The sequence below is a fragment of the Gorilla gorilla genome, chromosome 4 (genome assembly GCF_029281585.2).
Source record: "Gorilla gorilla gorilla isolate KB3781 chromosome 4, NHGRI_mGorGor1-v2.1_pri, whole genome shotgun sequence".
NCBI classification, from domain to species: Eukaryota; Metazoa; Chordata; class Mammalia; order Primates; family Hominidae; genus Gorilla; species Gorilla gorilla.
Window position 1 is genome coordinate 184525568 of NC_073228.2, and position 25472 is coordinate 184551039.

General features: G+C 40.8%; 1 protein-coding gene across 5 annotated transcripts in view; it reads left to right on the plus strand.

Annotated features, from left to right (window-relative positions):
* Nucleotides 1-25472, plus strand: part of CNOT6 (CCR4-NOT transcription complex subunit 6) — an 84858-nt gene that overhangs the window by 42478 nt on the left and 16908 nt on the right. For all 5 annotated transcript variants that reach the window (XM_055389526.2, XM_031011034.3, XM_031011035.3 and 2 more), the window contains 2 exons: nucleotides 13469-13655; nucleotides 16936-17021. In XM_055389526.2, the coding sequence (XP_055245501.1) occupies nucleotides 13469-13655; nucleotides 16936-17021 (273 nt within the window). The remainder of the gene's footprint in view (nucleotides 1-13468; nucleotides 13656-16935; nucleotides 17022-25472) is intronic.

Here is a 25472-nt window from a genome sequence, read left to right on the forward strand (position 1 = left end):
CTGTGTTTAGTTTTGCGAAAAAGTACCAAACTGTATTCTAAAGTGGCTGTATCATTTTGCCCTCCTACCAGCACATCCTTTTCCGGATTTGGTGGTGTTAGTGTTTTGGATTTTTTGCCATCCTGATAGGTGTGTAGCAGTATCTCGTTGTTTTAATTTGCGGTTCTCTAATGGCATATATATTGGCCATCTTTTCATATGCTTTTTTGCCATGGGTATATCTGCTTTGGTTAGGTGTCTGTTCAAATCTTTTGCCCATTTTTAAATTGGGTTGTTTTCCTATTGTTCAGTTTTAAGAGTTTTTTTTTTAAACTTTTAAAAAATACGGATATGTCTTTTGCAAAAATATCTCCCGGTCTGTGGGTTGTCTTACTCTTTTGACAGTGTCTTTCACAGGGCAGAAGTGCTGAATTTAAATGGGACTTTGGGATTCTGTTTAGTCTATATATCAAATTAGGAAGAACATCTTGACAGTATTGTGTCTTCATATCTGTGAACATAGAATATCTCCATTTATTTAGTTCTTTGATTTCTTCAGAATTTTGTGGTTTTCCTCATATATAATTTGTAAATATTTAGTTAGATTTATTCCTCTTTCTCTTTTTTTTGGTGTAAATGGTGTATTTTTAATTCTGAATTCCATTTGTTCATTGCCAGTATATAAGAAAGTGACTAACTTCAGATCTTTTAAGTATTTGCTTATTTGTGATTTAAATAAGTTTTAAGGCTGGGTGCAGTGTCTCACACCAGACCCAGCACTTTGAGAGGCCAGTGTGGGTAGATTATACAGTAGACCAGCCTGGGCAACATGGTGGAACATCATCTTTTTTTTTTTTTTTTTTTTTTTTATTGAGACGGGGTCTTGCTCTGTTGCCCAGGCTGGAGTGCAGTGGCTGGATCTCCGCACATTGTAAGCTCCGCCTCCCAGGTTCAAGCCATTGTCCTGCCTCAGCCTCCCAAGTAGCTGGGACTACAGGTGCCCGCCACAACTGCCGGCTAATTTATTGTATTTTTCAGTAGAGATGGGGTTTCACTGTGTTAGCCAGGATGGTCTCAATCTCCTGACCTCGTGATCTGCCTGCCTGGGCCTCCCAAAGTGCTGGGATGACAGGCGTGAGCCACCGCTCCTGGCCGGAACATCATCTTTATTAAAAAATACAAGGATTAATGTAATTAATTCTCATTTAATCGCTTCTTAGGCCAGGCGCGGTGGCTCACGCCTGTAATCCTAGCACTTTGGGAGACTAAGGGAGGCCGATTGCCTGAGCTCAGGAGTTTGAGACCAGCCGGGGCAACACAGTGAACCTCTGTCTCTACTAGAATACAAAAAAAATTTGCCGGGCATAGTGGCATGCTCCTGTAGTCCTAGCTAGTCAGGAGGCCTAGGCAGGAGAATTGCTTGAACCCGGGAGGCGGAGGTTGCAGTAAGCCAAGATTACACCAGCCTGGGCGACAGAGCGAGACTCTGTCTCGAAAAAAGGTATATACAAAAAAATTAGCCAGGTGTGGTAGTGTGCAACTGTGGTCCCAGCTACTCAGGATGCTGAGGTGGGAGGATTACTTTACTTTAGCCCAGGAAGTGGAGGTTACAGTGAGCTGAGATCGCACCACTGTACTCCAGCCTGGGTGATAGAGTGAGACCCTCTCTCAAAAGAAAAAAAAATTGGGTACGGTAGCTTACGCCTGTAATCCCAACACTTCGGGAGGCCAGGGCAGGCAGATCACGAGGTCAAGAGATGGAGACCATTCTGGCCAACATGGTGAAACCCCATCTGTACTAAAAATACAAAAATGAGCTGGGTGTGGTGGCATGTGCCAGTAGTCCCTGCTGCTCGGGAGGCTGAGGCAGGAGAATTTGTTGAACCCGGTAGGCAGTGGTTGCAGTGAGCTGAGATCATGCCACTGCACTCTAGCCTAGCGACAGAGCGAGACTCCATCTCAAAAAAAAAAAAAAAGTCAGCCAAGCAGGAGGATTACTTGGACTCAGGAGTTTGAAAGCACCCTGAGCAAGATGGCAAGGCCCCAGAGTGAGACCCTATCTCTTTAAAAAAAAAAAAAAACAAAAAAACACAACTGCATTTCCTCCTCCTTAAAAGTATTTTTTTTTGTAGTTATTCATTATTAGGCTCCTTGTAGTTTAGTTTTCCTTTACTGAGCTTTTCTAAATTTTTTGTTCTTTTCTTGCTTCTATCATTTTTTAAATATCTTTCACCTCGTTTTGAAATACTAGGTAATAGTTTTTTGGGCATGTTTGGAGTATGCTTTTGTAGGAACTTCTTAAAATAATTTTTATGGGATTTGACTTCAGTACTTTTTCTGTTCTTTTTTTTTTTTTTTTTTTTGAGACGGAGTCTTGTTCTGTCACTCAGGCTGGAGTGCAGTGGTGTGATCTCGGCTTACTGCAAGCTCCGCCTCCCAGGTTCATGCCATTCTCCTACCTCAGCCTCCCGAGTAGCTGGGACTACAGGCGCCCGCCACCACACCCGGCTAATTTTTTGTATTTTTAGTAGAGACAGGGCTTCACCGTGTTAGCCAGGATGGTCTCCATCTCCTGACCTCATGATCCGCCCGCCTCAGCCTCCCAAAGTGCTGGGATTACAGGCGTGAGCCACCACGCCCAGCCTGTTCATTTTCATTTGAATTCAGTTTTTCTAAACTTAGAAGATGTGACTCAGGGTAGTTGTACTAATGTCTGTGCTCCCTTTTCTGTAGTTTTCAGAGTGTTCACAACTGTGGGAACTTGCTTTCTGAGACTTTCTGGTTCTGTTCCTCTCTCTCATTTTTATCTTTTTCCTTCATCTTTTTTATTCCTATCCTACTAATTTTAATTCCATTTTTGGAGTTTTTTCTCAGTGTGGGGCCTTGACTGGTCAGTTCCGAGAGTCCCTGGGGCAGAGACTGTTGTACTCTTCCATTTTAGACTTAGTGTGGACACTCTGTACTCACTTGTTACTCATTGGGACTATATCCCCCCTTGGTTGTAGTGATGTTCTGAAATTGGTGCTTTCCATTGTATACCAGTGGGTTTCCCTTTTTTAAGTTCCATTAAACACATTTACATTTAATGCAGTTATTGATGTGATTAGGGTCAAATAAGTAATATTATACCATTTCACTTATAAAAGTCTTACAACAATATACAGGCAGTCTCCGACTCACGATGGTTCGCCTTTTGATAGTATGAAAGTGTCATGCATTCAGTAGAGACCGTAATTGGAGTACCCATATGACCATTCTGTTTTTCACTTTCACTACAGTATTCAGTCATTACATGAGATATTCAACACTTGATTAAAAATAGGCTTAGTGTTAGATCATTCTGCCCAAATGTAGGCTAATGTAAATATTCTGAGCACATTTAAGGTAGATTAGGTTGAGTTATGATGTTTGGTAGGTTAAATATATTAAATACATTTTCGACATTTTAAACTTACAATGTTTTTATTGGTCCCTAACCCCATTGTAAGTTGAGGCGCACCTGTATTTCTGTTTCTCCTCTCCTGGCCTCTATGCTATTGTAGTCTTGTATGTTATTTCTACATATGGTGTAAGTCTCAAAATACATTGTTATTTTACTTTAAACACTCAAGTAATAGGAAAATTGGTTAGTATTTTTCCGTATACTTAGCATTTCCAGTGTTTTTCATTTCTTTCTAGTGCAAGTTTCTGTAATTTTCCTTCTGACAAAAAGACTTGTAATGGGGTCTGCCAGTGATTTTTTTGTTTTTGTTTATTTTTTGTATTTTAGGTTTTATGTCTGGAAAAGCCTTTCTGTTGACCTATTTTTGAAAGAGGTTTTTGCTGAGCATAGAAATCTAGATTGACAGTTCATATCTTTTGGTACTTTATTTTCTTTCTTCTTTTTAAATTAAATTAAGAATTTTTTTTTTTTTTTAAGACGGAATCTCACTCTCTTGCCCAGGCTGGAGTGCAATGGCACAATCTCACCTCACTGCAACCTCCGCCTCCCTGGTTGAAGTGATTCTCCTGCCTCAGCCTCCTGAGTAGCTGGGATTACAGGTGCGCACCACCGCATCTGGCTAATTTTTTTATTTTTAGTAGACACGGGGTTTCACCATGTTGGCCAGGCTGGTCTCAAACTCCTGACCTCGTGGTCCACCCGCCACGGCCTCCCGAAGTGCTGGATTACAGGCATGAACCACCACAACTGGCCAAGAAATTTTTTTTTTTTTTTTTTTTTGAGACAGAGTTTTGCTTTGTTGCCCAGGCTAGAGTGCAGTGGTGCAATCTTGGCTCACTGCAAGCTCTGCCTCCCGGATTCACAGCATTCTCCTGCCTCAGCCTCCCGAGTAGCTGGGACTAACAGGCACCTGCCATCACGCCTGGCTAATTTTTTGTATTTTTAGTGAAGACGGGGTTTCGCCTTGTTAGCCAGGATGGTCTGGATCTCCTGACCTCGTGATCCACCCACCTCAGCCTCTCAAAGTGCTGGGATTACAGGCGTGAGCCACCGTGCCCGGCCAGATAAATTTTTTTTTTTTGGTATTTTTTTGTTTTTGAGATGGAGTCTTGCTCTGTCCCCCAAGCTGGAGTGTAGTGGCGCAATACGGCCAGAGAAATTTTTTTCGCAGACGGGGTCTCGCTCTGTTGCCCAGGCTACAGTGCCCCTTGGCTGTTTACAGGCACTATTGTGATACACTGCAGCCTCAAACTCCTGGCCTCAAGCAATCCTTCTGCCTTCCTAGTTGCTGTGACGATTTGGAAGGCGTATGTCATGGTGAGTTCTTCCGTGTTGCTCTGTGGCCTTCCGGTGTGCATTGTTTCTGAGAAAAGGTCATTCTTATCCTTGTTTCTTTTATGTATGCCTGTTTTCTGTGGCTGCCTTAAGTCTCTTGCCATTACTCGTTTTAAGCAGTGTGATAATGATGTGTCTTCGTGTAGTTTTCTTTTGTTCTTTTATTTCTCTTGTGCTGCTTAGGTTTTGCTGAGGTTTTGCTGAGCTCGTCGGCTCTGGGTTTCTGGTTTGGGCTACCAATTTTTTTTTTTTTTTTTTTTGAGACAGGGTCTCGCTGTGTCGCCCAGGCTAGAGTGCAGTGGTGCAGTCTCGGCTCACTGCAAGCTCTGCCTCCTGGGTTCACACCATTCTCCTGCATCAGCCTCCCGAGTAGCTGGGACTACAGGCCCATGCCACCACACCCAGCTAATTTTTTTATTTTTAGTAGAGACAGGATTTCACCATGTTGACCAGGCTTGTCTCGAACTCCTGACCTCAAATGATCCACCCACCTTGGCCTACCGCAGTGCTGGGATTACAGGCGTGAGCCACTGCACCCGGCCGCTTGTTAGTTTTTTTCTATATCTGCAAATGCATAGTTATTTTGATTTCCTGGTAGGTATACTAATTACACATAGTTCTTTTAGTGTTTGCTAATCACCCACGTGATTTCAGAACACATAAATTGATTTCTCTTGTCTCTTGGCATTTAGCAATAAAGGATCCTGGGTATTTTAGAATGAAATCACTTATCAAAACAGGGCTCTTAACGTAGGTCAGGATAATCCCAGCCTTCCTCAAGTCACTAAGCTGCTTAAAAGTAAATGCAAGTTTTTGGGTACTTATGAGTATGTACAATTTTGTGGGGAAGAAGTAGATAGATATGAGATTATCAAAAGGTGACTTCCTTTTGTTCACTGACCTCTTCCAGAAAATTAGGATCCTTAATTTCTTGTATTGCATAGTTCAATGGTAGAGATATATCTTTCTCTAGTACATTATGTTCTTTTACTTCTGTTACTAATCTTTTAAACTCTGAATTTTTTTTTTAATTTTTTTTTTCTTTTTTTGAGACGGAGTTTCACTCTGCTGCCCAGGTTGGAGTGCAGTGGCGCGGTCTCTGGTCACTGCAAGCTCTGCCTCCTGGGTTCACACCATTCTCCTGCCTCAGCCTCCCTAGTAGCTGGGACTACAGGTGCCTACCACCACTCCTGGCTAGATTTTTTGTGGTTTTAATAGAGATGGGGTTTCATTGTGTTAGCCAGGATAGTCTCGATCTCCTGACCTTGTGGTACACCCACCTCGGCCTCCCAAAGTGCTGTGATAACAGGCGTGAGCCAGTGCGCCCGGCCTGCACTCTGATTTTTTAAACAAAAATGAAGTACCGTGTTTTGAAGTTTGCTTTTTTTGCTTCATTTGTTGTGAACATAGTTCCACATCAGTGTATGTAACTATTTCATTCTAAAAGAGAATGGCTAAGGAATATTACATGAATGAAACATAATTAAGTATGCTCTATTAATGATCATTTATATTTCTAATTTTCCCCAACAATATATATCTTAGCATACTTGAACAAGTGTTTTCATAAGGTAAATCACAAATTGTGGAATTGATGGGGCAAAGACTACTCAGGTTTAAAATTTTAGTAGATATTACCAGATTGGCTTCAAAATTGTTGCATGTTTCCCAAAATGAAAGAATGTGTCTGTTTCCCTCTTCTTGTCAATATTGGATATTAGTCTTTTTTATTTTGCTATCGTAAACATTTTTTTATTACTGAGTATGAAGATTTGTTTTTAATATGACTTTTTTTTTTTTTTTTGAGAGGGAGTCTTGCTCTGTCGCCCAGGCTGGAGTGCAGTGGCACGATCTCAGCTCACTGCAAGCTCCACCTCCCAGGTTCATGCCATTCTTCTGCCTCAGCCTCCCAAGTAGCTGGGACTACAGGCGCCCACCACCACGCCTGGCTAATTTTTTTGTATTTTTAGTAGAGATGGGGTTTCACTGTGTTTAGCCAGGATGGTCTCGATCTCCTGACCTCGTGATCCACCCGCCTCGACCTCCCAAAGTGCTGGGATTACAGGCGTGAGCCACCGCTCCTGGCCATGACTTTGTTTTTTAAGTGACCTATTCTTATCCATTGTTCATTTTCCTGTTGATTTCTTTGTTTTCTTTTGTCTCATTATAAAACTCACAGGATATCATGAGGGCAGGCACATGCTATTATTTACCCTTCTATCCCCATACCAGCATGGTGGATACTGAAAATTGACTGAATAATGGTTAGCTTCCATATACGTTGGTGTCTTCACCATATAGAAAGAAGTTTTACATTTTAATGAATTCAAACCTGACAACTGTTTTCATATTTGAATATTAGGGTTTGAGTTATGCTGAGAACTATTCTGTTTCATTTCTTTCCTGGTTTTTTGGTACTTAGAAATTTATTCCAGAATTGTGTGTGTGTATGGTAGGCATCCGAGTTCTCCTTGTCTTCCTGCCTCTACCTCATATATGATTTATTCTTTTACTTGGCTTTTTTTTCCTTTCCCTTATTCCCAGACTTTGTGGTTTTCTTTTTGGCTACCCTCTACCTTCTTGAAATGTCAGCTTATTTTTCTGGCAGATGGAATTATGATCACCCTGTATGGGAAAAGGAGCTATACAAATTGGCAGGCTTTGAAAATGAACCGCCATAAATCCATAGAAGTTGTATGTCTCCATTCAGGAGCTCTGTTTGCTTCTTTAGGCATACCCTTCCCCTCTCTTGAGTGAAGAGGGCAAAGACACAGAAAACATAGTAGGGAACCAGGCGCAGTGGCTCACGCCTGTAGTTCCAACTACTTGGGAAGCTGAAGCAGGAGGATCACGTGAGCCTAGGAGTTAAAGGCTACTGTGAGCTATGAGCAAGCACACCACTGCACTCCAGCCTGGGTGACAGAATGAGACCCTGTCTCAAAAAAACAACAAATTGTTTTATATTAAATGCCTTATTCATATTGAATATCAGCTGTGTGTTTTCAGTTTTATGAATGGAAAATTAAGTAAATAAAATTTTGTTCTACAGATAGCTTGTGGTATGGTGTCTGTTCTGTTTATAGCAAAGTAAGGGAAATACCTTCTTAGATTAAGATAGATTTTATTATACAGTTTTACTGAAGTTTAGTTGACATTCAAACTTGGCGTGTATAAAGTGAATAATGTGTATATTTTGACAGTGTACACCCGTGAAACCATCACCACAATCAAGAATGATCATATTCATCGATCCTGAAAGTTTGTGATCCTTCCTTCCCCACCTCTCCTGTTTCTCCATTCCTTCCCCTATTTCTAAGCAACCGCTGTTCTGCTTTCTATAACCATAGATTAGTATGCATTTTGTGGAATTTTTGTATAAATGATGTTATACGGTATGTACCCTTTTTTCTTTTTTTCTTGAAAATGGACACCTTGCATTTTTTTTGTTGTTTTTGGTGATTTTGGTCTGCTCTTATCCTCTATACTTATTCTGTAGTTCATCCATAGTGTTTTGTTGGTTTTTAGTAGTTCATTCTTTTTTATTACTGAGTAGTAGTCCATTGTATGGCTACGCCAGCATTTGTTTTTTTGTTCTCCTGTTGAACACACTTGGGTTGTTTCCAGTATTTGACTATTACAAATAAAGCTGCCGTGAACATTCCCCTTTGTGTGGGCATAACTTTTATTTCCTAAAAAATGGAATTGATCATATGGTAAGTGTATGTTTAACTTTTTAAAAAACTGAATCTGGTTTGCAAAGATGTCTTGTTTCATATTCCTACTAGATGTCTTTGATCCATGCCCTCACCAACACAAGTCTTAAATTTAGCCATTCTTCTGGGTATGTAGTGCTATCTCAGAGTGGTTTAAATTTGCATTTCCCTAATGACTCCCAATTTTGAGCATCTTTTCATGTGATTATTTGCCATCTGTTTATATCTTCTTTGGTGAAGTGTCTGTTAGATCTTTCACTTGGTTTGAAAATTATGTTTTCTTTCTCTCTCTTTTTTTTAGACAGTCTTGCTCGGCTAATTTTGTATTTTTAGTAGAGATGGGGGTTTCACCATATTGGCCAGGCTGGTCTTGAACCCCTCACCTTCAGTGATCTGCCTGTCTCGGCCACCCAAAGTGCCGGGATTACAGGCTTGAGCCACTGCACCTGGCCCCTCTTTTTCTGTCTCTGTCTTTCTCTCCTTTTTTCTTTCTTTCTTCCTTCCTTTCTCTCTCTCTTTCTTTTTCTTTTTTTTCTTTTGACATGGGGTCTTGCTTTGTCACCCAAGGTGGAGTACAGTGGCACAGCCTTAGCTCACTATAACCTTGAACTCCTGGGCTCAAGTGATCCTCCCACCTCAGCCTCCCAAGTAGCCTGGAATTATGGGTGTGTGCCACCGTGTCTGGCTAATTTTAATTTTTGTAGAGACTGAAATCAGCCTAGGCAACATAGTGAGACCCAAACTCCTGGCCTTACATGATCCTCCCGCCTCCGCATCCCAAAGTGCTAGGATTAAAGGCGTGAGCCACCGTGCCCTGCTTTGTTTTCTTAATATTGAATTTTGAGTGTTTTATATAATAAGCCCTGAAATTAGGTAACATTAGCCCTATAGCTGTGTTCTTTTTCAACATTGTTTAGATGTTTTCTTTTTTTGTTTTTGTTTTTGTTTTTTCAGATGGAGTGTCGCTCTGTTGCCCAGGCTGGAGTACAGTGGCGCGATCTCGGCCCACTGCAAGCTCCGCCTCCCGGGTTCGCCATTTTCCTGCCTCAGCCTCCCAAGTAGCTGGGACCACAGGCGCCTGCCACCTCGCCCGGCTAATTTTTTGTATTTTTAGTAGAGATGGGGTTTCACCATGTTGGCCAGGATGGTCTCGATGTCCTGACCTCATGATCCACCCGCCTCGGCCTCCCAAAGTGCTGGGATTACAGGTGTGAGCCACCGCACCCAGCCCAACCATTTGATTTTAATGTGGTTATTCCTATGGAAAAATTTAAAATTCACCATCTTGCTATTTTTTTATTCATATCATTTATTCTTTGTTCTGTTTTTTCTTCACTCTCTTGTTTTGAAATAATAAAGCTTCTTCTATTTTTTCTTCACTGTCTTGTTTTGAAATAATAGAGCTTTTTTTAAATCATTCCATTTTACCTCCTTTGTTTGACTTTTAGCTATAACTCTTCGATTTATTAGTTAGGGTTTATGGTGTCTTATACTTATCACAATGTGCTGTCAAGTGCTAGTACACCTCTTTACATGCAGATAATAACCCAGCAGTACACTTTTGTTTCCTCCTCCCATCCATTATTTCTTTGTGATGTGTCACTTGTGCATATGTCATAACACCCACGTTATCTTATTTCTAATATTGCTTTAAGTAGTCAATTACATTTTAAATAGATGTAGAGAAAATAATCTCATATATATCCACGTATTCACTATTTCTGGTGTTCGTTTCTGTTAATGTAGATTTCCATCTGGTATTTTATTTCTTCTGCTTAAAGAGTTTTCTCTAATTTCCTATCAGGTAGATCAAATGGCAATGAATCATTTCATCTTTTCTATACAGGTTGAGTATTGCTTAACTAGAATATCCCTTGGGATCAAAAGTGATTTGGATTTCAGATTTTTTTATTTTTATTTTTGAATGCTTACATATATGTATGTGATGAGATATCTTGGGGTTGGAACCCAAGTCTAAAACTTGAAATTCATTTATGGTTCATACATACTTTATACAAATAGCCTGAAGGTAACTTTATTCAATATTTTAAATTTTGTATGTGAAACCAAGTTTATGTACATTGAACCATCAGAAAGCAAGGAAGTCACTATTTCATGTCATTGTTCAGAAAGTTGCAGGTTTTGGAGCATTTTGGATTAGGGTTGCTCAAGCTTTGCCAGAAGTTAATTTGCCTTCATTTTTGGAAGCTATTTTTGGTAATTTGCTAGGTTGACAGGATTTTTTTTTTCCTTACAGTACATTAAAGTTTTTACTCCTGGCCAGGCGCCGCGCCTCACGCCTGTATTCCCAGCACTTTGGGAGGCCACAGCGGGCAAATCACCTGAGGTCAGGTGCTCGAGACCAGCCTGGCCAACATGGTGAAACCCCATCTCTACTAAAAATATGAAACTTAGCTGGGCGTGGTGGTGTGCGCCTGTAATCCCAGCTACCCAGGAGGCTGAGGCAGGAGAATCGCTTGAACCTGGGAGGCAGAGGCTGCACTGAGCTGAGATCGCACCACTGCATTCCAGCCTGGGCAACAGAGCGAGACTCCATCAAAAAAAAAGAAAAGAAAAGAAAAGAAAATTTTGCTCCTCTGTCAGTCTCTCTTATTGTTTACAGCTGGGAGTCTGCTGCATTTTATCTTTGCTCCTCCCATATGAAATGTTTTTCCCCTCTGGTGGCTTTTTAGATTTTCTCTTTTAAGCCATTTGTTTAAGATGTACATGTAATTTTCTTTTCTTTTTATGAAACTTTCATACGTTTGGGTTCATGGAGTTGTTTGTTTGTTTGTTTGTTTTGAACTAGAGTCTCACTCTGTCGCCCAGACTGGAGTGCAGTGGCACCAGCTCAGCCCACTGCAACCTCCACCTCCCGGGTTCAAGCGATTCTCCTGCCTCAGCCTCCCTAGAAGCTGGGATTACAGGCGCCCACCAGCATACCTGGCTAATTTTTGGCTAATTTTTGTATTTTTAGCAGAGATGGGGTTTCACCGTGTTGGCCAGGCTGGTCTTGAACTCCTGACTTCAGGTGATCTGCCCGCCTCAGCTTCCCAAAGTGCTGGGATTACAGGCATGAGCCACTGCATCCTGCCCTCATTAAGCTTTTTGTATCTGTGAGTTTAGAGTTTTCATCAAACATAGACATTTTCTGCTGTTTTTTCTCTTGTGTAATACCTTGAGATACAATTCACACACTGTACAGCTCACCCATTTAAAGTGCCAGTTTAGTGGGTTTTGTATATTCACAGAGTTGTGCCACATTTGCCACAATCAGAACATTTTCATCATCCCAGAAATGAACGCTGTACCCATTTAGCAGTCCTTCCTCTGACATTTAGGAACGAAGTCTAGCCTCAGTTCTGTGTGAACTTGGGGGTTGCTGCCTCCACCATCCTTTCAGGTGTGTTTTTCCCTCTGGCTCAGGTAGTTTCTCACATGCATGTGCCGATCAATACCCTGTTGACAACTTGAGCCAGGGAGTGGGGGGCCCCATCAGATCTCCAGACTTCTCTCTGTTCTCTTCTCTTCTCTCTGATGTTCTGCCTCTTGATTTCTAATCACCTTGGCTTCCCTGGACTTTCTGTCTCTGGAACTCAGGGAGGATCACTGTCCTCTACCTGGGATTCCCCTCCTTGGGCTGCCTCCTGTAAGTGCTGTCCAAGGAGTAAGCTGAGACAGTTATAGGGTCTACCCTGTTTGTTTCCCACCCTTCAGGAATGACTCTCCTGCATTGGTTGGTGTCTCATCTTAGAAATTTGCTGATTCGTGTATATTATCTGATACGATGATTGTCACAGGTGGCATGGTAAATTTAGTTCCTGTTACTCTTATCTTGGTTAGAAGTCTCAAGGTCGCGTTTTCTTCAGCCAATAGAAAATTCATCAGTTCTGAAAGACTGGTATGTTTTTATTACATTTGTTTCATTCTCTCTCAGATTAGATCCTGAACCAGTAAGGAGATTACGGGGAACATTCTTAGATTGTAGAAACCATTGACAATTTATCAAGAAGTGTCAAAGTACAGATTTACTGTTGCATTGAAAGGTTTTATCATTCTGTTCTTAGTCACTGAATCTTATGCCTACTACTATTTGATTATAAAGGTCTGACTTACTATCTGAAGCGTTTCTGGGCAAGTGTTTTTACTTGTTACCATATAATACAAAACGCTGCTTAGCCATGTGGTTCTTCATGCAGTTATCACTAGGGTACTCTGTTCTTAAAACTCAGCTAAGAGTACCTTGTGTTCCTTTTTGTTTTTAGGCAAAATTCTTGTTTTCTGGAGATATGAACAGCCTCTGAGATAGTAGAATTTGTGTTATTTTGCATAAGTCCAAACCAGTCATGACGTTCAGATATTGGATTTATCATTACTATAAATTAATCATATTTCCCTCTCATATCTGAGATCATTTTAAAGGATAAATTTGGCCGGGCACAGTGGCTCATGCCTGTAACCCCAGCACTTTTGGAGGCCGAGGCGGGCAGATCACAAGGTCAGGAGATCGAGACCATCCTTGTTAACACCGTGAAACCCCGTCTCTACTAAAAATAGAGAAAAATTAGCCGGGCATGGTGGCGGGTGCCTGTAATCCCAGCTACTCGGAGGCTGAGGCAGGAGAATGGCGTGAACCCGGGAGGCGGAGCTTGCAGTGAGCCCAGATCACGCCACTGCACTCCAGCCTGGGCAACAGAGCGAGACTCCGTTTCAAAAAAAAAAAAAGGATAAATTGTTTTTGTGCTCCTAAAAATAAAGATGCAATCTAAGTAGTATTGGTACATTAACTTTTTATTTTAACCTGCTAAGTGAGGAGCTTATAACTTAATCATAGCAATGGATTGTTGTAGAATAGGTAAGATTTCCTGTTAACCCCTTCTCACAAGTTTTTGGTTAATAATTTAAGTTACTCATAAAAACATCTAAATCTTACTGAAATCTACAGAACAAAATGTAGAGAAAACTATATAATCCATTCCTGTATTTTTTTCTCTTACAGGAAAAGTAAGAAGCTTAAGCGCATCTTTGTGGTCACTAACTCACCTGACAGCTTTGCATTTGAGTGACAATTCCCTGTCCCGAATTCCTTCAGACATTGCCAAGCTTCACAATCTGGTGTATTTGGACCTGTCATCTAATAAAATTCGTAGCTTACCCGCAGAACTCGGAAACATGGTATCACTCAGGTATGCAGATTCAACTTAATACATACTAGCTATATGACCCCTAAAACAAAATATAGGCCGGGCGCAGTGGCTCATGCCTGTAATCCTAGCATTTTGGGAGGCTGCGGGAGGATCATGAGGTCAGGAGATCAAGACCATTCTGGCCAACATGGTGAAACCCCATCTCTACTAAAAATACAAAAAATTAGCCAGGCGTGGTGGCGGGCGCCTGTAGTCCCAGCTACTTGGGAGGCTGAGGCAGGAGAACAGTGTGAACCCAGGAGGTGGAGCTTGCAGTGAGCCGAGATCACACCGCTGCACTCCAGCCTGGGCGACAGAGCGAGAGTCCGTCTCAAAACAAAAACAAAAACAAAAACAAAAAAACATTTGTTGTGTTAGGAAACAAAACTGTTCATTTAATGGTATTTGAATAAAAGGAAACATAACTATATCCTTTATAACTTTATAGTTTTGTTTTTGGGAAAATTGAATGTCAGCTAATAATAAATTAAGTAGATCATTGGCTGAATTTTTTAATTACTGTATTTTGTGTAATAGACTTTATTTTTGAATGAGAAAGTTTGGACAGAGAGTGGGTAGACTGCAAGGCGCTTATGTTATCCCACATACTTCCTCATGACAAACAGGGCACCATACCATCCTTAACACAGGGTCCAGGAAACCATTGCCAGTTGGTGAAACCTTTTTGCCATCCCAGGGCTTGTATGTTTGATAGTAGTAAAGCCTGGACTTGAAGGAGCTATAATTAATTATTAAATTTGGGGGCCTGTAGCATGAAATATGTAGCATTTAGATTCACATGTGTAAGTTCAGGTTGGAATCTTAACTGCCATTTACGAGTTGTGTGATCTTGGACAACCTTCTTGACCCAGGATAAGGGATGTTTGAGATAATGGGTAAAAAAAACACTAGTACCTTGCCTGGCATATACTGTATTTTAAGAAATGGTAATTGCAGACTGCATGTGGTGGTTCATGTCTGTAATCCCAGTACTTTGAGTGGCTGAGGCGGGCTGATTGCTTGAGCCCAGGTGTTTCAGACCAGTCTGGTCAACATAGCGAGAACCTGGTCTCTACAAAAAAAAAAAAAATCCCCAAATAATTAGCTGGGCTTCGTGGCATGCACCTGTAGTCCCTGCTACTCGGGAGGCTGAGGTGGAGGGATGGCTTGAGCCCAGGAGGTTGAGGTTGCAGTGAGCAGAGATCATGCCACTGCACTCCAGCCTGGGTGACAGAGCAAGACCCTGTCTCTACCCTCCTCCCCTCTAGAAAATAAGAAAGAAAAGAAATGGTCATTGCTATTTTTATTTTGATACAGATGAGGGTCTCACTATGTTGCCCAGGCAGGTCTTAAACTCCTAGCCTCAAAAGATCCTCCCATCTTGGCCTCCCAGAGAATTGGGATTTCAGGCATGAGCCACTGTGGCTGGCCCATGATTATTATTATTATTTTACTTCTGTTTTTTAAGGTAGATAAGATCTAACCAAGTTAAATATAAAGCTAAATTCCATGTATTATGTTAATCCCAATGGAATATTTTGTACTATTTCATGTTAACTGACTTTTTGACATGGTTCCACTGGCTTTCCTGCTGCCTTCTGCTATTAGCCATGTAGTAAAAAGGAATAAGGACCTTTTGAAAGGTCTTTGCCTCTATTGCTCCTACTCCAGCCTTTTGACTTTTTTTAAGGTTTAATTGAGTTTATTCTGTGACTGTTTTTAGTCCTCTGAAACAAATTTACTTGAAGGACCTCCTTTTTCTTTTTCTTTTTTTTTTTTTGGAGACGGAGTTTTACTCTTGTCACCCAGACTGGAGTGCAATAGTGTGATCTTGGCTCACTGCAACCTCTGCCTCCGGGTTCAAGCGATTCTCCTGCCTCAGCCTTTCAAGTAGCGGGGATTACAAGCGTGTGCCACCATGCCCAGCTAATTTTTGTATTTGTAGCAGAGACAGGGTTTCACCATGTTGGCCAGGCTAGTCTCAAACTCCTGACCTCAAATGATCTGCCTGCCTTGGCCTCCCAGAGTGCTGGGATTACAGGCGTGAGCCACTGTGCCCAGCCGAGGGACCTCCTTTTTTCTGTATATTGCATTTGGAAATAAACAGGAGCCAGATATCAGAACTTGCTCTTCTTGTTGAGTTTACAGCCACACAGACCTTCTGGCTTGCTCAGTAACCAAGATTCATTTAAATGTCAAAAACCAAAGATTATAGAAATAGATTTCTTGCACACTTAAAAACTGACAAATAGGCTGGGCACGATGGCTCAAGCCTATAATCCCAGCACACTTTGGGAGGCCGAGGCGGGCGGATCACAAAGTCTGGAGATCGAGACTATCCTGGCTAACACGGTGAAACCCCGTCTCTACTAAAAATACAAAAAAAAAATTAGCTGGGTGTGGTGGTGGTCGCCTGTAGTCCCAGTTACTCGGGAGGCTGAGGCAGGAGAATGGCGTGAACCCGGGAGGCGGAGCTTGCAGTGAGCCGAGATCGCCTCACTGCACTCCAGCCTGGGCAACGGAGCGAGACTCCATCTCAAAAAAAAAAAAAAAATTGAGAAATAAAACTGCATGCGTTACATTGCCACTGTGTCTGTATTGGGTCTCTGGTGGTTCTTTCTCCACGTGTCCCCCCAGCCCACCCTTGAAGGTTCCTTTGATATTTATATCATGATTATCTCTGCAAAACAAATCATATTAAGAATAATCATGAACAGTTAATACCGCTACTGTTATTTTTAAATGCAACTTTAGTTGATAGCAATCATAAGCTTAATTATGCAGCTGTTACGAGCTCTTTTGAGTCATTAACGAAATGATCATTTTAGTTCTCTTTTAAGAATTCACATGGTAGGCTGCTTTATCATTTCCACTTTCTTAAATGTGTAGTAGACCCCATGTGTACTAGACCAGTGATACTCAGTGTGGTCTGTGACCTGGTGCCAGTTTGCAAACTGTCTTGCCAGTCTGCGGTGAGATTAATACAGCAGTTGAGGAATTTTATATGTCTGTTAAATCTAATACTTTTTAAAAATTGGGTCTTATATTTTGTCCTTTTCCCCCTTTATTTCATTTTCTCTAGTAATTTGTTTCTTGTATTCTCTGGCAGTTTTTTTTTTTTTAAACCACATGTTATTTAAGAAACGCAGTACTAGACATTGAAATATAACGTAACATTTTTTCATTCTTAGGTGCTTACATTCCTAGAAACTATGTTGTTGATTTTAACTGTTAAAGGCTAACATATTTTTCTGACTTCCTGGAATTTTTACATCAACAGGGAGCTCCATTTAAATAACAACCTGTTACGAGTTCTACCTTTTGAGCTGGGAAAACTGTTTCAGTTGCAGACTTTAGGCCTGAAAGGTATGACTTCCATATTTGTACTTCTTATGGTTTGCGTATATGTCTTTGAATCTAAAGAAGCCAAGAATCTTTCTGCTAGGGGATTCTTTTAAAGACTCATTTTCCCACAGACTTCATCAGTTTCTTAGCTATATCGCAGTGGTTTTATCTTCTCTGTTCAGCTATAGACTATCTACTAGTCTTTGTTTTCTTTTTTTTTGCTCCGGACCCAGCCCTTCTTTTCTAGCCTCTGTTTTAATGAACCCTATGTTCTGGTGATACATCCCTGAGGCTATACTTTATTTCATCATGTTATAAACAGCTGTTTTTCTTAGATTCAAATCTCAAAAAACATGGAGCCTCTCATATAGTACAGAAAACAGGAAGTCGAAAATGTTGACCGTTTGAACCTGCTGATGATCAAGATTTAAGCATATTTAAAAAAACTTGATTTATGAGGACTTGTGATTATAGGGCCATAATTGATCCAGCAAGAACTATTAGGAAATAAATATTTTTTAAGCCAACAATATTGAAAGTTATATTTTGACAGTATGTCAATGCCTATAAATTTTTTATCATGTTAAGCAGTTCTTCACCAGCCTTGGGTAGGTGTGTCTAGCCTACTGTACAGTTGCTTCTTCAAAAAAGTCACTAGATGAAGTCGTCAAGATTTGCACCCTTAGGCCGGGCACAGTGGCTCACACCTGTAATCACAAAACTTTGGGAGGCTGAGGTGGGTGGATATCTTGAGGCCAACAGTTCAAGACCAGCATGAGCAACATGGCAAAACCCAATCTCTACCAAAAATACAAAAGTCAGCTTGGCATGGTGGTTCCCACCTGTAGTACCACCTACTTGGGAGGCTGAGGCATGAGACTTGCTTGAACCTGGGAAGCAGAGGTTGAAGTGAGGTGACATTGTGGCATTGCACTCCAGCCTGGGTGACAGAGCAAGACTCTGTCTTTTAAAAAAAAAAAAAAAGGAATTGCACTCTTAGTTTCTTAAAAATACAGTTATATAAAAGGTTTTAGTCCTGTAAATATTTTATATATCATAAAAGAACAGTTTTTTTTTAAATAAATAGAAATATATGTTTTAAAATGTACAGAAAGTCATATTCAACAGATATCAACATTGTAAATGGTTTGGAATGTTTTTTTCTGTGTGGGCTGAACTAGCTAAGGCTTCTAAATATAAAGGCCAGTGAAATGCAAGATGAAGATGCCCTTTTCTGTTATATTTCCCAGTCTAGCTGTTTCTAAATTTGAAGAACAGAAAAGTACTGTGTGGCAAAGTGTCCATATACTGACTGCCAGAATTAACAGTGAATACTTTATCATTTTTGTGTATAATTTTTTTAATGCAAAAGAAATGGAACATTACAGAATGTTGAGACCCTCTTTGTTCTTCCAGTCTTCCTCATGGCGGAGGTATGTTTTTCCAATTCAAGGTTTTCCTAATCTTACACTATATATTTTACAAACTGTAATTTGTAATTCGTACTCACTAAGGCTTTTCACAAACTTTATTTGAAGTTAGGGTCACCAGTCACAAATTTGCTTTTTTTTTTTTTTTTGAGAGAGAGTCTCTTGTCGCCCAGGCTGGAGTGCAGTGGCATCATGATGTCAGCTCACTGCAGCCTCCTTCTCCCTGGTTGAAGCAATTCTGCTTCAGCCTCCCGAGTAGCTGAGATTACAGGCACCCACCACCATGCCCAGCTAATTTTTTGTATTTTTAGCAGAGACGAGATTTCACCTGTTGGCTAGGCTGGTCTCAAACTCCTGACCTCAAGTCATTTGTCCTCCTTGGCCTCCCAAATTGCTGGGATTACAGGCGTGAGCCACTGCACCAGGCCATAAATTTTCATACTGATTTAATGTACAGGAAAGCCTCTAAGTGTAAATGCCTGCAGCAGTAGGGCAGTTCTTTATGACTCCTTCATTTTTGATGATCCCTTGCTTTTCCATTTCAGATGCTTTACTTTATCACCTCTAGACATCTGTGTTTCTTTCTTGGAAGTGTAGTTTCAAAGAGACATTTGCTTATCTCACATATCCTGCTGGACAGCATTACACATCTGTAATAGCAGTCTTCTTTTACTGGTTTTACTTCCTTTGGACAAATCCTTTTATTTTTTCTGAGCTTTTGCAGTTAACACTTTAATTCTAATGTTGTGTCGGAACATTGGGTGGAATGATCCGTTTGGGGGTAGAGCTGCTGCTTTACTTCTTAAAGCAATTGTATCATCTTTGCCCTCTGAAAACTATCATTGATTTCTCCCGGCATCCGCTTGGAAGAGAGAAAATAATATCACTTAGTTCAGAGTCATGTTTGTTTGCTATTATACGTCATACATTCTTGCAGAACCAAAGTATTTCTGCCTCATGAATCAGTTCATACCATTTTCTTTGAAGTTGTTGCAGAATGGCTGGCAGGCTTCACTTTTTCCCCCCACATTTTTAAATACTCTTCAAAATTGTGCCACAGTACTACAGTTAAAGGCAGGACTGTGACCTTAGGTGCCCATTCACTTTTTTTCCTTAAACTGTTTATTTTGAGATACTTGTAGATTCACATGCACTTACAAGAAATAATGCAGAACAATCCTATCCCCTTTACCCAACTCCCTCCAATAGGAGCATCTTTCAAAACTATAGTTTCACATTATCGTACATAGAACAGTCAAGACACAGAATATTTTGTGAAATAAGCCAGACACAGACAAATACAGCATGATCTCATTTATGTGTGAAGTCTTTAAAAGTCAAACTCATAGAAGTAGAGTGTAGAATGGTTGTTCCCAGAGGCTTGGGGACGGGGGACAGAGTGGAAAGGAGAGGTGTTGGTCAGAGGGTGCGCAGTTTCATTTACACAGGAGGAATAGGTCTGGTGATCTGTTGCATAGCATAGTAACTATAGTTAATAATAATGTGTATTTTTTAAACAGCTAAAAGAATGGATATTAAATGTTTTCACCACAAACAAGTATTCGAGGTGGTGGATATGTTGATTGGCCTGATTTGATCATTCCACAATGCATAACTGTGTGGAAACATCACATTGTTCCCCATAAACATATACAATTATATGTCCATTTAGAAAAGGATGTAGAACATCTCTATCACCAGAAGATCCTTTTGTTACACTCTTATAGCCACACCTACTTTGTTCCTGCCCCAGCTCACTGCTTCTGTTTTGCTATTTTAAGAATGCTACCATCCCGGGCGTGGTGGCTCACGCCTATAATCCCAGCACTTTGGGAGGCTGAGGCAGGCAGATCACGAGGTCAGGGGATCGAGACCATCCTGGCTAACATGGTGAAACCCCGTCACTACTAAAAATACAAAAACAAAATTAGCCAGGCATGGTGGCAGGTGCCTGTAGTCCCAGCTACTCGGGAGACTGAGGTGGGAGAATAGCGTGAACCTGGGAGGTGGAGGTTGCAGTGAGCCGAGATCATGCCACTGCACTCCAGCCTGGGCAACAGAGCGAGACTCCGTCTCAAAAAAAAAAAAGAATGCTACTGAATGGAATCATACTGTATGCAGTCTTTTGAGATGGGCTTTTCCACTCAGGTTAATTATTTGGATATTTGTCCTGGTTGCATGTATTGATAGTTTGTTCCTTTAAATAGACGAAAGTAGTAGTCTATGATATAAATGTCTCGTGGTTAGTTTAACCATTTACCTGCTGAAGGAAATCTGGGTGGCTTCTAATTTGGGGCTGTTACAAATAAAGTTGCTGTGAACATTCAGTGTGCAGGTTATTGTGTGAATATAGTTATTCATTTATCTAGGACAAATGTCCAGGAGTGCAGTTACTGGGTCATTTGAGGGTTGTGTATTTAATTTTTTAAGAAATTGCTAAGTGGTTTTCTGTAGTGTCAGTACTGCTTTACATTGTAACCAGCAGTGCACGGGTGATTCACTTTCTCTGCATCCTCACCAGCATTTGGTGGTGTCACTGTTTTTATGTTAGCCATTCTGGTAGATGTGTAGTCATTTCATGGTTTTGATTTACATTTCCCCAATAAAGATACCCAACATCTTTGCAGGTGCTTATTTGTCATCTGTAATGTTTTTCTTCTGTGACATTTCTTCTTATCGTTGTCCATGTTCTAATTAGATTATTTGCTTTTTTACTGGGAGTCCTTTATATATTCTAGGTACGAGTCGTTGGTGGAATATGTGGTTTACACATATTTCTCTCAGTATGTAGCTTTTTACAAGGTCATTGCACAGCAAAAGTTTTTAATTTTAATGAAGCCCAGTTTATCAGTTTTTTCTTCTGTGGATCCTGATTCTTGTTTCAAGTCTAAGAACTCTTTGAATAGCTCTAAGTCCCAAAGATTTTCCTCTTAGGTTTTCTTTTAAAAGTTTTATGGTCTTAAGTTACATTTAAGTCTATGATCCATTTTGACTTACGATTGAGTTAAAAGATGTGAGGATTAGCTCAAGGTTCTTTTTGTGTGTGTGTGGCCTGTCGATGTCCAGTTGCTCCAGCAGCATTATTGAAAGAAGATCTTACCTCCATTGAATTGCTTTTGCATCTTTGGCAAAAATCAGTTGAGCATATCTGTGTGAATCTGTTTCTGGATTTTTTATTCTGTTTCATTGATCTATGTGTCCATCCTTCCGCCAGCATCTGCAAAACCAGTTCTGAGGCCCCAGGAGGGAATCGGCTCTTTGAGCCTCAGAACGGTACAGCTGTGTGTGGCCACAGGGAACACACTCCAGGCTACTGGGGTCTAGTGATGAGGCGCTTTTGTCAGGACGTGGTCCACAGAGAGGAGAAAAGAAATGTTCTTTAGTCTCAGAGGCCAAGACAGACGCATGGGAGGAGAGGGAGATGGCAAGGACCTGGATAACTGGAGGCGTGATGAATGGAGAGCCTGGTGCAGGATCCATGCCACGGGAGGAGGCCCCTGTGGAGAGTGAGACCTTGGGCGGTTAGGGCTGGCCGGACTGGGTCCCCGCTCCTCACAGTGTGACCTAAAGCCACGGTCTGGTATCTAGTGCTTTCCAGCGTAGCCCAGGAAGGTGCGCCCTCCTTCGGCAGAAACAGCTTAAAAAAAAAAAGAAAAAAACCTGCTATTGCTTTTTAGACAAAAACAATATGGAGACTTTTATTTCATTGAGTTCTGCTCTTTAGTATTTCCTTCCTTCCTTCTGTTTGCTCTTTTTTTTTTTTTCCTAGCTTCTTGAGGCGATAGCTTAGATTATTGAACTGAGACTTCTGTCTTTATTGAGACTTTTGTCTTCATGCATTTAATGTAGAAATTTTCCTCCCAACCCTGCTTTAGAAGCTATGTCCAGCAACAAATTTTGATATTTGCATTTTTATTTTCACTGAATCAGTATATTTTATTTGTTTATTTATTATTTTGGGACGAGGTCTGGCTGTGTTACCCAGGTTGGCTTCCGACTCTTGAGGCCCAAGCAATCCCCCCTCCTCAGCCTCTGAAGTAGGTGGGACTACAAGCACTTTACCCCCAGCTTGGGTATCGATTTTTAATATGATCTCAGTGTGGTCAGAAAGTGAACATTCTGTGTGATTTCAATTCTTTTTAATTTGTTGAAGTTTGTTTGATGGCCTAGGATATGGTCCATCCTGGCATATGTTTCTTGGGTACTGGAAAAGAATGTGTTTTCTGTTTTTGGGTAGAATGTTCTATAAATACCTATTAGCTCCTATATATTAACTTAATGTCTGTTAGGTCGATGGTAGTGAGGTTTTTGTCGTGTTCTGTCAGTTGTGGAGAGAGAAGTGTTAAAGTCTCCAACAATAATTGTAGACTCTGTTTTCCTTTTAGTTCTCTCAGTTTTTGCATAAAATATTTTGTGCTTCTCTTGTTTGGAAGCACACTTAGAATTGCTGTGTCTTCTTGAGGGATTGACCCTTTATTATTACATAATGTTATTTTCTATCTCTGGCAATTTTATTTCCTCTAATGTCCACTTTATCTGATATTAATATAACCACTCCTGCTTTCCTTTGATCAACTTTTGCATTATATTATATATCTCTTACCATTCCTTTCTTGCCTCTGTTATTACATCTGAAGTGAGTTTCTGTGGACAGTATATAGTTGGGTCATATTTTTAAATCCATTCTACCAGTCTTTTAATTGGTATATTTAGACCATTTACATTTAAAGTTAATTAGTAAGTTAGGGTGTAAGTCGTAAGTCTGCCATTTTATTTTTTTGTTTTCTGTTTCTTCATCTTTTGTCTTTTTCTCTTTGCTTCTGCCTGCCTATGGGTTACTGAAACATTTTTTAGATTCCATTTTGATTTTTCTGTAGTGGTTTGAGTGTGTCTGTTTGTATAGATGTTTCATGGTTCCTCTGGGTATCACACTAGATGTATAACTTACCACAGTCTAGTGGGGGTTATTTTACCAGTTCAAGGGAAGTATCAAACCTTAGCTCTCTTTACATCCTTTTATTCACTGCCATTGATAACAGTTCAGAATATTTTCTTTACATAAATTTAGAATCACATTAGTTTTATGATTTTTTTTTTTTGAGACAGAGTCTCGCTCTGTTGCCCATGCTAGAGTGCAGTGGCGCGATCTCGGCTCACTGCAAGTTCCGCCTCCTGGGTTCAAACGATTCTCCTACCTTGCCTTCCAAGTAGCCGGGATTACAGGCACCCACCACCATGCCTGGCTAATTTTTGAATTTTAATAGAGACGAGGTTTCACCATGTTGGTCAGGCTGGTCTTGAACTCCTGACCTCATGATCCACCCACTTCGCCTTCCCAAAGTGCTGGGATTACAGGTGTGAGCCGCTGTATTGGGCCAAAATTTTTTAAACTGTCAAACGTGATTTAGAAAACTTAAGGAAATCTCGTATTTGCCCATATTTTTTTGTTTACCTGTATTGTTTTCTTCTTCCAAAGTCCTTCTTTTATCATTTCCTTTGTATTTAGAGAACTTTTTCTAGTGATTCCCTTTGGGTAGATCTGCTGGCAGCAGATTCTGTTAGTTTTTTATCCTCTGAGATTGTCTTTATTTCTCCTTCATTCCTGAAGGATGTTTTCACTGGATATAAGATTCTGGGTTTGACAGTTCTTTCAACACCTGAAAAATATTTTGCTTCCTTCTGGCTTCCATGGCTTATAATGACAAATCTTTGTCGTCATTCCAATTTGTTTTTCTCCTGCAGGTAAGGTGTCATTTTTCTCCGGCTGCTTTCAAGATGTTTTTTCTTTGTCTTTAGTTTTCAGAAGTTTAATTATGATGTGTCTTGCTGTGGATTCCTTTGGGTTTTTCTTGTGTAGGGGTTCACTGTGCTTCTTGAATCTGTTGGTTTATATTTATTGCCATATTGTGAGAATCTTCAGCCATTATTGCTTTGAGTACTTTTTCAGCCCTGTCCTCCGTGTCCTCAGCGTCCAAGGCTCTGATGACATGAATGTTAGATCTTTTGTTATAGTCCCACAAGCCCCAGAGACTTTGTTCTTGTTGTTGTTGTTGTTGTTGTTGTTGGTCTGTGTTCTTATCTATCAATCAGTCAATCAGTCAATCAAGAGACGAGGTCTCGGGCTGGAGTGCAGTGGCACGATCTTGGCTCACTGCAGCCTTGACCTCCCAGGCTCAAGCAGCTCTCCCACCTCAGCCTCCCAAGTAGCTGGGACCACAGGCACGTGCCACCATGCCTGGCTAGTTTTGTTCGTTTGTTTGTTTGTTTGTTTGTAGAGACGAGATTTTGCCATGTTAACAAAGCTGGTCTCGAACTCCTCAAGTGATCCTCCTGCTTCAGCCTCCAAAGTGCTGGGATTATAGGCATGAGCCACTGTGCCTAGCCTTCATTTATTTTATTTTTCAGTTCTAATATTTCCATTTGGTTTTAAATGTTTTATTTGCCTGAACTTTCTGTTTCTTTGCTCAGTCTTCCTGTTTTCTTGTACGTGTGTTTTGTGTGTGTGTGTGTGTGTGTGTGTGTGTGTGTGTGTGTGTGTGTGTGTGTGTTTTCAAGCATGATTGTAATTTCTCATTGAAGCATTTTTGTCATGATTCCTTTGTCTTGGTTGGGTAATTCTGTTTCTGTCATCTCAGGGTTGGAAGTTGTGTTTATCTTTTTGCATTTGATATCTTCGTGTCTTGGTGTGATGAGCTATTTTCATTTGAAACTGGACTCACTCATGTTATGAGACTCTAGATATTGTTTAAAACCCTTTAGTTTGGTTTTCTTTGCCTAGCACTGCTGTGACAAGGGAACCAGGCACTGTCTCCTTACTGCCAGTGGAGGTAGAAGTTCAGGTTCCACTTGGCCTTCACTGACACCTGGGAGTAGGGGGCTCCTCGTTGCTGCTGGTGGAGGTGGTAGTTTTGGCTCTTCACGCGGCCTCCACAGGCACCGCACTGGCGTGTCCTCTTTATTGCAGGGAGATGGTGAAAGTCTTGACTCTCCTTGGCCTCCTCTGACACCACCTCAGAGGGAGGAGGGGAACTCCATATCGCCT